This window comes from Vipera ursinii (genome assembly GCF_947247035.1).
Source record: "Vipera ursinii genome assembly, chromosome: 2".
Classification (NCBI taxonomy): Eukaryota; Metazoa; Chordata; class Lepidosauria; order Squamata; family Viperidae; genus Vipera; species Vipera ursinii.
Window position 1 is genome coordinate 172781271 of NC_139513.1, and position 15123 is coordinate 172796393.

Here is a 15123-nt window from a genome sequence, read left to right on the forward strand (position 1 = left end):
TTAAAGCATCAAATAAAGACATGTCAAACATTTTTCAATACATTTTCTTTCTGTTTTTATTTGGTTTTTATCCTTTTCTATAATTTTGGGGGAATAAGGGGGCATTTTGGGGGAATAATGCATATTTTTCTGAAGTTTTGTTGCTGTTCTTGTTGGTTGGTGTGTTGTTGTTTTTTTTTGTCATTTAAAGATGGAAGAAAAAATCACACAATATCGACCGGGGCAAAGAGCTGGACAAACCGAAACGCACAATTACGGCACAATCAGATACACAGACACTGAGTAATATATAGTCAGAGTGCCACTGGGGTTGGGGAGGGGGAGAATGAAGGGGTCTGGGCTGAAGGGGGAAGCTTTGGCTGGTATGGAAAGTGGAGCAGTTGGAGGCCAGAGGTTTTAAAAGGAGGAAAGAGGAGAGAAAAGAATTAGGGGATGGCCAAGAGTGGGAAAATGAGTGAGATCAATGTAAACATGGTGAATAAATTTGAGAAAAAGTAACAGGGTTAAGGAAAAGGGAGAAGTCAGTGATAATGGGCTCATATTAACAATGAATTAGAGAATTTAAGAGCAAGTGGAAGAGAAAAGAGTCTGAATGGTATTATGCATGTTTATTTGGAAACAAGCTGAAAGGGAATCAACTTTGTTTATTATGCTAAGAGCTACTACCTGATACCAAGCACTCCAGATCATATTGTACAAGGCTGTATCGATCAGAATGATTTCACACACAACATGTTTGCAGTTGATTAGATCCCCCATTTGACCTACAGATTCCTGCCTTCAGGAATTTGTGTGAGAACGTGGTACGTCCAGCAAGGGCGCAGTTCTCTGAAAACCGCAGAGCTCAGAGACGGCATTTGAATAGATTGCTATCTCACCCTTGGGCTTGTGTAATTTTGGACCACCGTGATGATTGTGGAGAGCATGGCAGCTGATGGATGTCCTGCCTAGAGAGGGCTCTTGGGACACACACCATGCAAGTCTCATTGGCTTGTGAAGCCTGAGGGCTGCTCGATACATCTATCATGTATGGAAGCTTCTAGGTGAACCAGACTGGGGATAGCCCTGGTGATTGAAAAGGTTCAGCAGTTAACCATCCTGATTATAGGAATTGTATCTGGATGGATTAAATTACCATATCTCAAATACAAGTTTTAGGAGAGAGAGAGAGAAAGAGAAACACAAAGAGAAAAAGAGAAAAATCACAAGAGAGAAAGAAGAATGCAAATTAGGAAAAGCATGGGGAAAGGATGGATGGATAGATAAGATAGTGGAAGCCTCCCCCACAATCTCCCCGTCCCTTAACTGTAGACCCCTGGTGCAACAGCTCACTAGGAACAAGTCCCCCACCCCTGTTTTGCTCTTCCCTCCCAACTGGGCTAAAGCCTTTTAAAGAGATGGTCAATACACATCCCTTCAAAAGAATAATGGGCACCCCAATGCTATGGATCTTTTTGAGGCTTCCCCATTTTAGCATCCCTCCTCCCCTGATGTAATGGGCTGTGAGAATATCCCTGAGGAAGAAGAAGAAGAGCTGCAGCTCAGGTGATGGTCGGATACGAGAAACATAGGCCCAAACTGGAATTTGGGAAAGCACCTCGGACTCTACTCTCCCTAGTTAATCAACAATAAAGGCAGGGTAGGGGGAATGAAGGCACATTCAGAGTTACAAGGTTCTATTACTGTAACCCTACAATAAAAGTGGCTTTAGTGTTCATGACTTCGGTATTTAACTCTGGTTTACCTCAACGAGCTAAGATCAGTCTTGCAACTCTGAATGTGCCTTCACTCCGCCTTTCCGCTGTGCCTTTTATCCTTGAGGGAGGATCAAGTCTGAGATGCTTCCTCAAATTCTGTTCCTGCTTTGGACTCAGATTTCTCTTATCTGACTGCTGCCTTGGTTGCGGCTCTTCCTCAAGGTTATTCTCATCGCCCATTATAATTGCATGGACCCACCTGTAAGGAAAGCAGGGGATAATTTCCCCCAAATATAGTTGCCCTCTATCCGACCCCATAGATCAATGGGGTGAAGTCAGGAATGGAGGGTATGTTAAAAAAAAAACAACTTTAAAGTGCTGCTAAAGGATTGAACCCACCAAACCTCTTAAACCCCAAACCTGCCTGGCATTTGCACACTCCAAAGAATAACCCAATTGCCCTCCATCTCATCCCTTTCCAGCCCAGCTCTTCCAGCCCACCTTAGAGGCATGCAGAGGAGAGAGGGAGGAAAGCTTGGCATCAGATGAGGGTCAAAGGAAAACAGAAGTCCTGAAATGCCTTCCACAATACAGAAAGCATGGGCTGGGATTCAAAGTGAACGGCGAGAGAAAGGGTACTTCAGGAGGAGATCCGACAACCCATTTTGGCTGGAGAGTGTAGGAGATAGGCCTGGGGAGGCCAAGGGTCAAGAAACTGTCCTGGGGAGGGCAATGATGTGGAAAAGTGTGTTATGCATGAGGCATTGGGGCAGTGGGAGAGGGAGCGGTCTACCTCTAGTTATAGTTTCTCATATATATATAATATATATGTATATATAAACAGCACAAACAACTACATTCATCCTGGGGGGTTGGGAGGGCTCCACCAGCCACCTCCCAGTATGAGCACCCACCAGCCCTCCCTTCCCCCGCACAAGGGACATGGGGAGCCAGGATGGGATGGCTGCTTCCGTCTCACAACGCCTTCTATTTGGGGGTAGGAACCTGTGGAGAGAAAAGGAAGAAAAAAAGAGCCAAATGAACACCGAAAGAGTGACATCATCCTGCAATCGATGGACATCCTGATATAGCAGAGAAGGACAGGCAGACGTCCTAGCCAGATCCTAGCAGAAATCAGCAGAAAGAGGCATCTCTCTCTAGTACAACAATGGCAGTTTGCCAGATGTTATCCTCCATCGCCACCTCTGGCAATTCTCTTGGCTCAAGGAGACCATGAGCACTGGTAGTATAGGTCTGCCATGGGGCCTGCCTGACACTGCCTGTCAGCCCCATAAAGCACACCAAGAAGAGAAAATCAATTCCACCAAAAGACTAGAAGTACTTTTATTGAGATTGGCTGTAATAACAAAACCTTGCAAGTCTCAATCATGCTGTTCTTCCTCCTCTTTCTTATAAATGCTTTGGAAAAGGTTTCAGAGTGGCTCAGGATTATCAACTCTGAAACGTGTGGTTAAGAAAGTTACAGTGCTAGGTTGGTCGGCCGGATTGGGTTGTGAGAAGTCATGATAACATGGCTGTGATATTGCCTGTGCCAAATTGCTTGTCCAAGGACAAATACATACCTCAGGTTTCACATTTGGTTATCCTGAGTCACTTTGAAACCCCCTTTTTATCTTTGGACTAAAACACAATAATTTCGCATTATAGGTAGAATTTTCAGTCCATATGTGGCTGGTGAAATCTGCTGCCTGAGGTGGATGCCTCAGTCGGCTGAAAGGGCAGGTTTTCTCTGGCTTGAGAACCAAGAAGACAAACTTGGTTTTCTTCCCAATAGTCTTAAAATTACCAGTGGGAGAGCAGGAAGCTTAATGCAATTTGGGTTTTATTGTTAAAGAAGCTTGATACGCTGCCAATTTTTCTTTTGTTATTGTAAATTATGGGTGGTTACTCTTTTGACTCTCAGGACCAAATTAGATATGATGCAGAAAGAGTTTCTCTTTAAAACACACACACACACACACACACACACACACACACACACACAAACACACACACACAAAGTGAGGAAGTGCCAAGCTGGAAGAAACAGTGGAATATCACTGGAAAGGGAATGTACAAATTCCCACATGCAGTTTTATCATTGATAACAGTTTCCTTTCCTTTCCATAAACTGTTGCTTGCCTTGCAGTTAGGTATGAAGTAAGAAGAAATTAGATGTTTTGTTAAACTGCAATTCTTCTGGGAATTTGCTAGCAGGGCAAAACAAACCAGATGCAGCATGAATAACTAATCAGTTGGGCAATTTTGTTAGAATAGAATAGAGATGGAAGGGACCTTGGAGGTCTTCTAGTCCAGCCCCCTGCTCAAGCAGGAGAACCTATGCCATCTCAGACAAGTGACTGTCCAGCCTCTTCTTAAAAATCTCCAGTGATGGAGTGCCCACTTTTAATTGGGGAAACTCTAGCATCCTGGTCCTGATACAGCTTGGGCTGGGAATGTTGCTATTCAGTTGATATGAATTGCACACAATATAATTTAAAGGTTTTTACAGAATTGTGATATAGTTTTGTACAATTATATAGAGTGAACTTTTACTTGCTTATATACTTACACCTATATATTGCTTATATACTTACACCTATATTATAAAAATATGTGATGTTATCAGAGGTAAGCAATCAGTTGCCATCCACATGGTCCCAACCATTAGTGCCATACTCTGGCTATACTTTCTAGGGATATTGGGAGTTATGTTTGAGTAACATCCAGAGTGCCGTAAGTTGCCTATCACTGCTTAGATGATAGATACACAGAAGTGCTTTCTTCATTCTATGAGCTGAGAAGAGCATAAATGTTTTTCCCTTGGTAAGAAAAAAGTTTAGCTACATTTTGTAAGAGCGGGTACTGCAAAATGAAGTTTGCGGTTCAAGAGGAACTTGAAACATTTGGGTTAATGTATCTAGTAAGCAAACTAGCAAATTCCCTGTATGCAGTTCTCACACCCCAGATATCGATCTTATTCCCTTCTTTTCCACAACTTTTTGATGGCATTTTATTCCTAATTGCTGTCCTCACAGCACTAGCAACACAATCTCTCTTCTCCCAAACAGTAGGCTCATTATTGTGTCTGAGAAGCTGTCATCCCCACCTTATTTCACACAACAAAGAGGGAGGAAAAAAAAGATAAAGAACGGTAAAATAATTGATTTTCTTGTTTTGTTTCTTTGACTGATTTCTCACCTTTTCTCCTCATTTTTCACTTCTTATGTGGCCGTGCAGAGACTGCAAATTGAATCTGGCCAACTATGGAGTGGAGATAGTTTAATCTTTGTAAGACTGAATTTAAGGCTAAAGCTAAACACCCTTGGGTTAGTGACCAGGTTAGCTAACACCTTTTCAGTTATCCCTGGGTACCATTAAATATGAAATGGGACAGGACCGCTGCTGAAAACTAATTAACCAGTTGGACTGTGATGACTAAGCATAATTAACATATTACAAAGGCTGTGTTCATATGACATGTTAACCAAATAAACAGCATCTTAACAGTTATTCTGATTCATGCAACACCTTGTTTAATTTTAGAGTATAACCCACGGTTTATTATGTTATGGGAACACACCCACACTAATTTCCTTTTAGTGTAGGTAGCACCTAAGGGCAACTGTGGTGAGATGCTCTCATAGACTGAATTATTTCATCACTATTTGAGGTGGGGGAGCTTAATCTCTGGGCATGGATCTGTGGTAACAAGGCCAAACTCTAAATGCAGGGCTGTGAAAGCTAAAACATGGGACAAAACAATAGGGAAGAAGAAGTGCATGAAAAATGTAGAGGATAAGCCTCCGCCCACGATAAATGTGGCTGAACATACTGTATGAAGTGTTAAAACTGTTCTGCACAGACATAACTCTCCTGAGGTTACAGGCTCAGCCGGTGTGTATATGTATGTGTCAGAATGATGCTAGGTAATGAGTTACGATCAAACCCCTGGACCTTTTGTACAGAGGTGCTATACTGTATTAATGCAAGTACAAAGGGAACAGCTTTGATGACAATACCACGCCTGCCATTTTGCAGATTTTGACCCTTCCCACAGACCCTACTAACCACTATGCAGAACTATGCTGCATAATATTGAATCTTAGGACTGGTTTCCTGTCTCTCAATGGAGCCGCCTTTTGTACTTCATCCAAGAGATACGAATCTTGTTAGCATCCTCTCAGAATCATTATCTGGCATTCTGTCACCTCCAGCGATTGGCTCCTTTCTCTGCAGGTGTAAAGAAAATCCCCTGCTTTCCTTTATTTCTCTCTTTTTTTAAAAAAAATCTGCTTGTTCGCAAATACATTAACAAAAATCCAAGCCAATAAATAATTCCTACAGAGATGTTCCTTGTCATCTTTGATTGGGATTGGACTCCTCCACCTGTGTTACCTAGCTTACCTAAAGCTGGTCTCTTATTTGCATGAGGCTTACAATGTATAAGACAGGTTGACCCTCGCCATCAGTCTCTATACCACTGCTAATTCCAAGGCAGTTATGAAGACTTAACATATCACAATGAGTAATGGAGAGATTTTCCAATTTTCCAATAATTATTTTCCAATTATTTTCCAATTATCACATACCTGTACAGATGTTACTACTTGCTTCACATTAACTGAAGCTATATGCGAGCCACTATGCGAGCCACCACATCCACTTAGCAGATACATATGTCTACAGAACTTACATTTATTTGTAGGATACATGGCATGGCATGCAGACAAGCTCAGATAAACAGTGAATGTTCTTTGCTGCTACAGAGCACATATATAGCTTATAACATCCCTATAACAAAACTGTACCAAATAACGCCACATATAAATAGACTCTATATTTCCAACATAATTGGTTTTAAATCAGTTTTTGTGGTTTTTCTTCTCCTCTGAGGATTATTTGAGTTTAGGAAGTTCTGGGGATTTTATTTTGATAGTCCTCTGTCAAGGGTACTGGACATGTGAGGACTTGGCCCCGTTGGGCAGGCATGTCATAAAACTGGGGTAATTAGGGCTGGAGCAAATCTAGAATAAAGAAAATATATATTCTAATTAGGTATCATAATTGGGACTCAACTACTGTTATCATTATATTTACTGAAACTGGAATGTTTATGGGCAGCATTAACTATGGAAGAATTTACCTGCCAGTATAATTCTGACACTGCTCAATTAAAAAAAAACATTCATGTATTTGCACACATCTATATGTATGTCATCGTCCTGCCAGAGGACAAAAAAATGTAGATTGTGGTAGCATATGTGGAATCCAATCTTCTGAGAACTTTGGATAAAAGCCTGTCCTCAGGCATTGTCGATATCTGTGGAAATCTTATAAATTTGAACATGAGGGAAGAAAGCCAAATAAGATTTCCTTTGTTCAAAGGGATCAGGCTGCAGAGCCTTAGATCAGAGCTTGCTTCTCCACAGGGCTAGCAGAACCATAACCTATCATGCAAAATCTTGTCACATATAACATGGGATTGATCTGCAAGGACTACAGGATTCCATTTCTTCATATGTTTCCATGACTCACCCGCCTACATCTGGTTTGCAAAGGAAGTGGGCCCGCCTTGGACATAGCCACCTTGCTGGCCGTATTCTCCCTGCTGACCATAGCCTTGCTGGCTGTAGTCAGGCTGGTAGCCACTCTGCTGCCCATATGTGTCCTGCTGTCCATATCCTGGAGCTTGGTTGTAGGTATCTCCATAGGTATCAGGTGCTGGCTGCTTCTCCTGGGCAGGTGGGTACTTCATGAAGGGGGCACTCCATCCAGTCTCTTTAAAGACGAACCATAGGTTTCCAAACCAAAGCACCAAGTTCAGGAAGCCAAAAACCTATGGACAACATAAAGACAAGTTGATGAAAGAACTGGGGATCTACAGCCCTACCTGTTGAAAGCACTGCATGGAGCATTCAAGAAGAACCACACTAATCTAGCAAGCATAGAATACCCCTGAGGAATAATGGCTCCATTCTTCAATGGTCAGACCTATCTCAAGGGCTAAGTACAGTTTTGGATCCTACTTTTTAAGAAAGATTCCCACAAAGTAGGATGAGTATCAGGATGAACAACATGAACTAGATGAGGGAATAGAAGGGGAACTCATCAACTTTGTGGATAACACTAAACTGGCAGGAATAGCCAACACCCCAGCAGACAAGCTCAGGATCCAAAAAGATCTTGACAAACTTGAACAATGGGCCCTATCCAACAATGTGGAGAAAAGCAATGTGGAGAAAAGCAAAGTTTTACATTTAGGCAGGAAAAATCAAAGGTATAAGTACAGATTAGGTGAGACCTAGCTCAGAAACAACTGTGAGAGGGACCTTGGAGTCCTAGTAGATGATCACTTGAATATGAGCCAGCAGTGTGCAGCAGCAGCCAAAAAAGCTAATACAATCCTGGGTTGTATAAGCAGAAACATAGAATGAAGATCACACAAAATATTAGTACCACTTTATAAAACCCTAGTAAGACTACACCTGGAATACTGCAGCCAATTTTGGTCACCATACTACAAAAAATGTTGAGATTTTGGAAAAAGTTCAGAGAAGAGCAACTAAAATGATCAAATGCATGGGGACTAAAACATATGAAGAATGGCTGCAGGACCTGGGTTCGGCTAGTCTAGAGAAGAAACGGGTGACATGATAGCAGTATTCCAGTATTTGATGGGCTGCCTCAGAGAAGAGAGCGTCAAAGTATTCTCCAAAGCGCCAGAGGTCAGGACAAGAAACAATGGTTGGAAACTGATCAAAGAGAGAAGCAATTTGGAATTAAGGAGAAAGTTCCTAACAGTGAGGACTAACCGTGGGAGCACCATCCCTGGAGGTTTTAAAGAACAGGCTAGACAGTCACTTGTCTGAAATGAGCAGGGGGCTAGACTAGAAGACCTCCAAGCTCCCTTCCATCTCTATTCTAGTCTAAACTATCCAGGGAATAGAAAACAGTACTGGAATAGATGGAAGGAAGTGGGTACCATATGTTTTTTCTTGAGGAAAAATAACTGTGGGGAGCCATGCATCATACTGAAAATTGTCATGTCCTTTATTATACCAGAGATGGAAAATAATGACTTTCCGTTACAGGAAGGCTATTTATTTATTTGTTTGCTTGTTTATTTATTATGTATAGAAGCCCATCACAAACCAGTGACCCTGAGCAGCAAACAATCATAAAAATAGTTAAAATGCAGTACAAAAGAAGTTAAACACGAATAGCAGCCAAGAAATATTATAACCAGTGTCAATATAACCAGGAAACAGGGGGCCTTCATAGACTTGGAACCCCAGGCTCAGGCACATAGCTGGGTCTTCAGGACCTTCTGAAAGGCCAACAGGGTCAGGCCCATCCTAATTTCAGGGAGGCTGTTCTGGAGGGCAGGGGCTATATGGTAGAGAAGGCCTGTTTCTTGGTCCCTGCCATCTGATAGTCCTTGGCTGATAGGACCAGGAGAAACACTGCCTTAAAGCTAAGTCTCAATCTCTTTTAATTTTATTTTAATTTAAGAAGTGGGGAAAAAAACACTTAATGGCCTAAATGGCCCCATCCAACTCTCTTATTCTATGCAGGTGTTGTGCCCACTTGCACACTGAGAATAGAGACTGCAATAAAGCACTAAAAAGGCATTGTGCAACTAGCCGATTTTTATTTCTTATAGTATTTTGGGGAAAGATGCAAGACTGAAGAACTGCAAAGGAAATGAGAAGATCGTTCAAACTTGGTTTCAATATACTCAGTTACGGGCCAGGTGGAAAGAAGACCAGAAAATTGGTTTTACAATGACTGATGAAAATTTGATAAAGCAAATTAGAAACCAGGGTCCAGCACATATCAAACGGATATATCTTGCATTGATAGAAATTGACTCAGAAACAGAACTCGTTAAAGACTGCATGATAAAATGGGCTCAGAATATTCAAGAAGTTATTACAATGGACACGTGGGAAAAGATCTGGGTGAGGAACGTAAAATTCACGCAAGCCCAAAACTTAAGAGAGAACTTTTACAAAATGTTTTATAGATGGCATCTAGACCCTAAAAAGCTTGCAAGTATGTATCCGAATTATCAGCCTAAATGTTGGAGGTGTGGAAGCGAAGATGCAACGTATTTTCATATATGGTGGACCTGCAAAAAGGTTAAGGCTTTCTGGATAAAAATCTGGTGGAATATGCAGAAGATTTTTAGGCAAAGGATAAAGTTTTGTCCGCAACTGTTTTTGTTGGGCATAATTACAGAAGCTACTGTAGTGGACGTTAAGTTGATGCTGAACTTAATTACAGCAGCAAGACTTTTAATAGGTCAGTATTGGAAAAAGGAGGAATTGCCGACTATAGAAGAATGGACTCTAAAAGTTTCTGACCTGGCGGAAATGGCAAAGATTTCGGCTTACCTGAAAGATCATTCGCAAGAACGTTATATTATGGAGTGGAAAAAGTGGATTGATTATATTCAGAATAAATATGGGATTAAGAAATTTCATTTAGCATTTGAGTAAGTTTCCTTTTCTGTTTTCTTTTCTTTTTATATGTAATATTAATATTGTTTGTAATCATTTTATATGAGCTAGAGGGTGATAGAATTAATAGTTTATTGTTGTTAGCATATGAATGCTTATGTTTGTTCTTTGTTTTTATACCCTGTATTTAGCTCTGGGAAGTCGGGGGGGGGGGGGGAATGGGTGGGAGGGATAGGGAGGGTTAGGTAGGGGTGGGGGGAGGGGGGGATTTTTAAAGTTAAAATGTACTGTAAAACTTTTCAATAAAAAAAAGAACTGCAAAGGAAAGTCCTCATTCTGAATTAGCTTGTATCTACATCTTTTTCAAAGTTTCTGCAATCATGAATCACTAATTTTTTTTTTAAAAAATGCTGGGATCACCCAGTTAAACAACATCACCCCCTCTTCTTATCTTTAAGTGCAGGGGAGGGTCATGATTTTTAGTGGATAAGACAGTACTTAAACTGGCACAATTACTGTATCCTTTCCCCTGGTCTCAAATAATGTCATTTCCCCTATAAAACAAAGAAATAAACAGTGTTGTTTAATACAAGCATCTGGACAGGGATAGTTCCAAACTTACAACTCGACTCACAAACAGTAAATTACAAATTGTTCCATTACCCTAGAATAGGCCCAAATTATCCCCTTAGGAAAAATTATCCCCAGTTCAAGAACCACTGGAGTAAGATAAATATAGTTGAATTTGTCTATGTCTTCCTATTTCCTTCAGATTAAAGTAAAAAGGTAAAAGTTCCCCCGCACACGCGTGCTAGTCGTTTCCGACTCTAGGGGCCGGTGCTCATCTCCGTTTCAAAGCTGAAGAGCCAGCGCTTGTCCGAGGATGTCTCCGTGGTCATGTGGCCGGCATGACTACAGTAGACACCAAAGGCACACGGGATGCTGTTACCTTCCCACCGTAGTGGTCCCTATTTTTCTACTTGCATTTTGACGTGCTTTCGAACTGCTAGGTTGGCAGAAGCTGGGACGAGTAACAGGCGCTCACTCTGCTATGCGGCACTCGGGATTCGACCCGCCAAACTGGCCTATCTAAAAATTTTGTACTGAAAACATATAGTAATTGATTAACGGGGTTAAATGTTATTAGGTTTGCAGCAACCCATAGAAGGCAGCTTGTGTTCTAAACTCTAAAGGCTGGTTTGATAAAATTTATCAAATCTCAACTGTCAGATTAGCTTTGTATTAAAGAAGTGGCCAAATTGGACAATATGATTCTGAATGGCCTGGATTTAATAAATTGTTCAAAAACCAAATCATAATGATGAAATCGAAGCAACATTGAATAGTTTGATATGTTTTCCTTTCCTTCTCCTTTAAATGGTATATTCTCTATATATTTAGAAGTAAATTGCATTTTGGTTTGTAGGGGACTGAGCTTTTAATTTTGTTTAGTTGTGTTTTTGTTTGTTTTCTCTGCTCTTTTCTCCTTTGACTTTTCTTCCCTTACTCCACCCCACATAAATTAGTATCAGGTCTTTTTCATTTTTTCCCTGATCATATGGCTTAGGTTTCTTTTTGAAAGTTTATAGTCTTTTATGCAATGCTTACATTGCCCTGTAGTTTCTATGTAATATTACATAACAATTAGCGCTTTTGTACAAAATGTCTATTTTAATGTTTATAAAATTATGTTTGAAACTAATCTTCATTAATCTCATCAGAAAACCTCTGAGACGCTCCCTAGGACCTCAAAAGTTCTCTGGTTGCAACAGCAATTTTAAAAAGCTCACTTGTTTGAGCTGTGCAGTTCTGCTTAGTCATTAGTGCTTAGTCATGGATAGCTATGCATAGGCAAAAACAAACTGGTATTCTAAAAATCAGCTTCAGGAGTAGTTCAAGAGAGGAGCCGCTCGTTCTGTCCTGTGGAACGAGTGTTTCCTTCTTAATGGCCGTCTGTATGTGTACGTATGAAGAAGGATAGAAGAAGTGATGAGAAAATACGAGAGGAGTATAAACAGGAGATAACCTCACCTGGAGCCTCTCACAAAATTCAAAGGGAGAGGCAGGATGGATTGCACAATTAAAATTTATCTAGTAGCATTCCGAAACAAAAGGATTATGTCTGGCTATGAGTCAGACAACAGAATTGTGGGATTTATTTGATAACAAGAAGATCTGACTTAGGCCAGCAAATGGTAATGTGACACTTGTGTAACACAACAATTAAGGTTATTTCCTTGAAAATGGCTCATTGTAAGACTCCTACCAGTAGATACACATATGTCTTGCTGCAGACATCATCTCAGGTTCAGACACACAGGCACCTTTACAAGCCAACAGCTAAAGATGCACAAAACACCAACATATCCACGCAAACAAGAAACTCATCCTGGTACAGAGTTCATGAACTGAAAGGCACAAATGAAGTGTTCGAAAATATAGAAAACAGACCCACATGGAAACAGATACAAACAAAAAACATAATACTGCAAAGCTATAGTCAAACAAAGCTAAGAAACACAACTATAAAATACATGTTCAGCCTCCAGGAATAGACCCTATATGAAAACCCTATCTACACTGCAATCATATTCTTATGAAAGTAAGCTGGAGGACCTACCACCGAGGTGTTGAGGCCAGAAGTGATGGGCTCATATTCCTCCTTGCATTTGACCTCTGGTTCCTTACACACGGACATGCCTTCTATCACATTATCAGGGTCAGTGGCCTCCTTGACATCAGAAAGCCCCTTGGCCCAAGCGCAAGAGCTCACCAACCACATGAACACAAAAACAGCTGTGACAATGAAATCCTGCAGCAAGAAGAAACAAGCCCAGTGAGATTACAGGAACGATTACCCAATGTGTAAAGAAGAATAAACTTCTGGAGATCTCATCAGTGAATATCATAAGCCTCTCTTGAAATCCAGAACCAAGGTCCTGCCATGCCCTCCCACTACACCCTAATCTTAATTCAGCATAGGCAGAAGATTTTGCGAGAGTGGTGAATATCTGTAGCTCAGGTGTAGGATGGGAGTGAAGGTTCAGTAACCCAATGGCCACTTCAGGTCTGTCACTCAAGGCCAAAATTTTAAATTGGCTAACTGATTATTTAAATCTCACCTCACCTGGAAGATCATTAAACAGCCTTAGATAAGCCACTGTTTTGAAATAATAGACCCTGGTGGTAAATAAAAATTACTTTCTCAAACCTTGGAGGAGCCCCCGTCTGACACTAGTGCTTGCAATGGGTCAGCAGTGGGATAAAAATATACAGGTAGTACTCGGCTTACAGCAGTTTGTGTAATGACCACGGGAAGTTACAATGGCATGGAAAAAAGTGACTTATGACCATTTTCCACACTTACAACTATTGCAGCATCCCCATGGGTCATGTCATTAAAATTTAAAATGTTTGGCAATCGATTCATATTTATGACAGTGGCAGTATCCTGGGGCCATGTGATCATCTTTTGCAACCTACTGATGGGGAAGGCAGATTCACTTAACAACCATGTTACTAACTTAATAACTGCAGGAATTCATTTAACAACTGTAGCAAGAAAGGTCGCAAAATGGGGCAAATTCACAACAAATGTCTTGCTTAGCAATAGAAATTTTGGGCTCAATTTTGGTTGTAAGTCGAGGACTACGTGTAGTATGGCTGAGGAATTCTGAGAGTTGAAGTCCAGAAGTCTTAAAGTTGTCAAGGACCCCTGCACTAGACCATAGTATTATGGCAGTATTCAAAATAAAGAACCCATCATTTAATATTTATTTTGTTCAACATACTTCTGCTATCATCAATTAACTTTCTGTTCCTAATGAACATCTAATATTTTGGTGCACAAAACAGGGCGCTCAGAAGGCACTCTTTATTCAGTCAGGTGGGGCATGAAGAACCTGAATGTAAAGTTATTATTTAATGGTGGCCAACATTTGACCCTTCCCAAAGGATTTGGAAGGTTTTCCAAATGCCTGTTTGTCATTCTACATGTCCTCTTCAGAAGCAACTATTCCTGCTAAGGTTAATTCAAAGGTATGACATGTGTGTTTAAATGGCTTGGGCAATCCTATCATCCTATAACTGTACTCACAACCATGGGACCTTTGTTGTTCTCCCTATATTTATCCTGCATGAAGATGTAGACAATAATCGCAGCTAAAGAATAAAGGAAGGCGAAGACTGCAATGGTGACGAAGAATTCAGCAGAGGAAGAGTAGTCTCCAATCAAGAAAACCTTTTCTTGTTCACCTTTACAGGTAGGAGCATCAAAATACACCTGGTGGAGCCTGGAGAAGAGAGAAAAGAATCTGTGACAGGAATTCACAGAAGAAAGGCAGCCAGTATGGGTGAACGTTGGTTACACTGAATCAGAATCATATTCTTCTTAAGAACTAGTTTCAGGAGAAACAAAAGCATGAGGATTACTGGCACAGGATTAGACCCTGATTCTGAAAAAGTGATTAGCCACATTCGTAATGGAATTTACTTCATGGCCGCAGTCACTATTAGCCATGACAAAGGATCTTCAAAGTTCAGGGTAAGTATAGTCCTCAATGCAACAAGTTAAGGATTAATAATTGTGGAGGTCCATTACCATATGCTCTGCTAATGGACTCCTTGGAATTCTCTGCATGACTATTAGAAAAGCACACACACATAGACATGCCTCTACCCACCACCTATCCACATATATATGTCAGGAGTTCAAATTTGTCTTCTGTCTGTTATCCAGAAAAGATAACATTCTCTTTGTATTGACCCTACTTCCAATGTCCTATTGTTTTCTTGGCAGCAATAAGTAGTGGTTTGTCATTCCTTTCCTCTTGGATATTTGTTGGCTTTCCAACATTGCCTACAAACATTCCTTGATGGTCTTCCACATAGTAACCGAATTTGACCCTGATTGGCATTTTGCGAATCTCAAAGTTCTACCAGATGTTGGACATAAACCATCA

The 15123-nt window shown here is 40.8% G+C and overlaps 1 protein-coding gene across 1 annotated transcript in view; it reads right to left on the bottom strand.

Moving 5' to 3' along the window:
- Window positions 1-2583: 2583 nt before the first annotated feature.
- SYP (synaptophysin) overlaps window positions 2584-15123 on the bottom strand; it is a gene marked incomplete at its 5' end in the record, with an annotated part of 31493 nt that continues 18953 nt past the window's right edge. Inside the window, 4 exons of the mRNA XM_083353460.1 lie at window positions 2584-2702; window positions 7236-7536; window positions 12783-12974; window positions 14259-14454. Coding sequence (XP_083209586.1) covers window positions 7240-7536; window positions 12783-12974; window positions 14259-14454 — 685 coding nt within the window. The 3' untranslated portion in view covers window positions 2584-2702; window positions 7236-7239. The remainder of the gene's footprint in view (window positions 2703-7235; window positions 7537-12782; window positions 12975-14258; window positions 14455-15123) is intronic.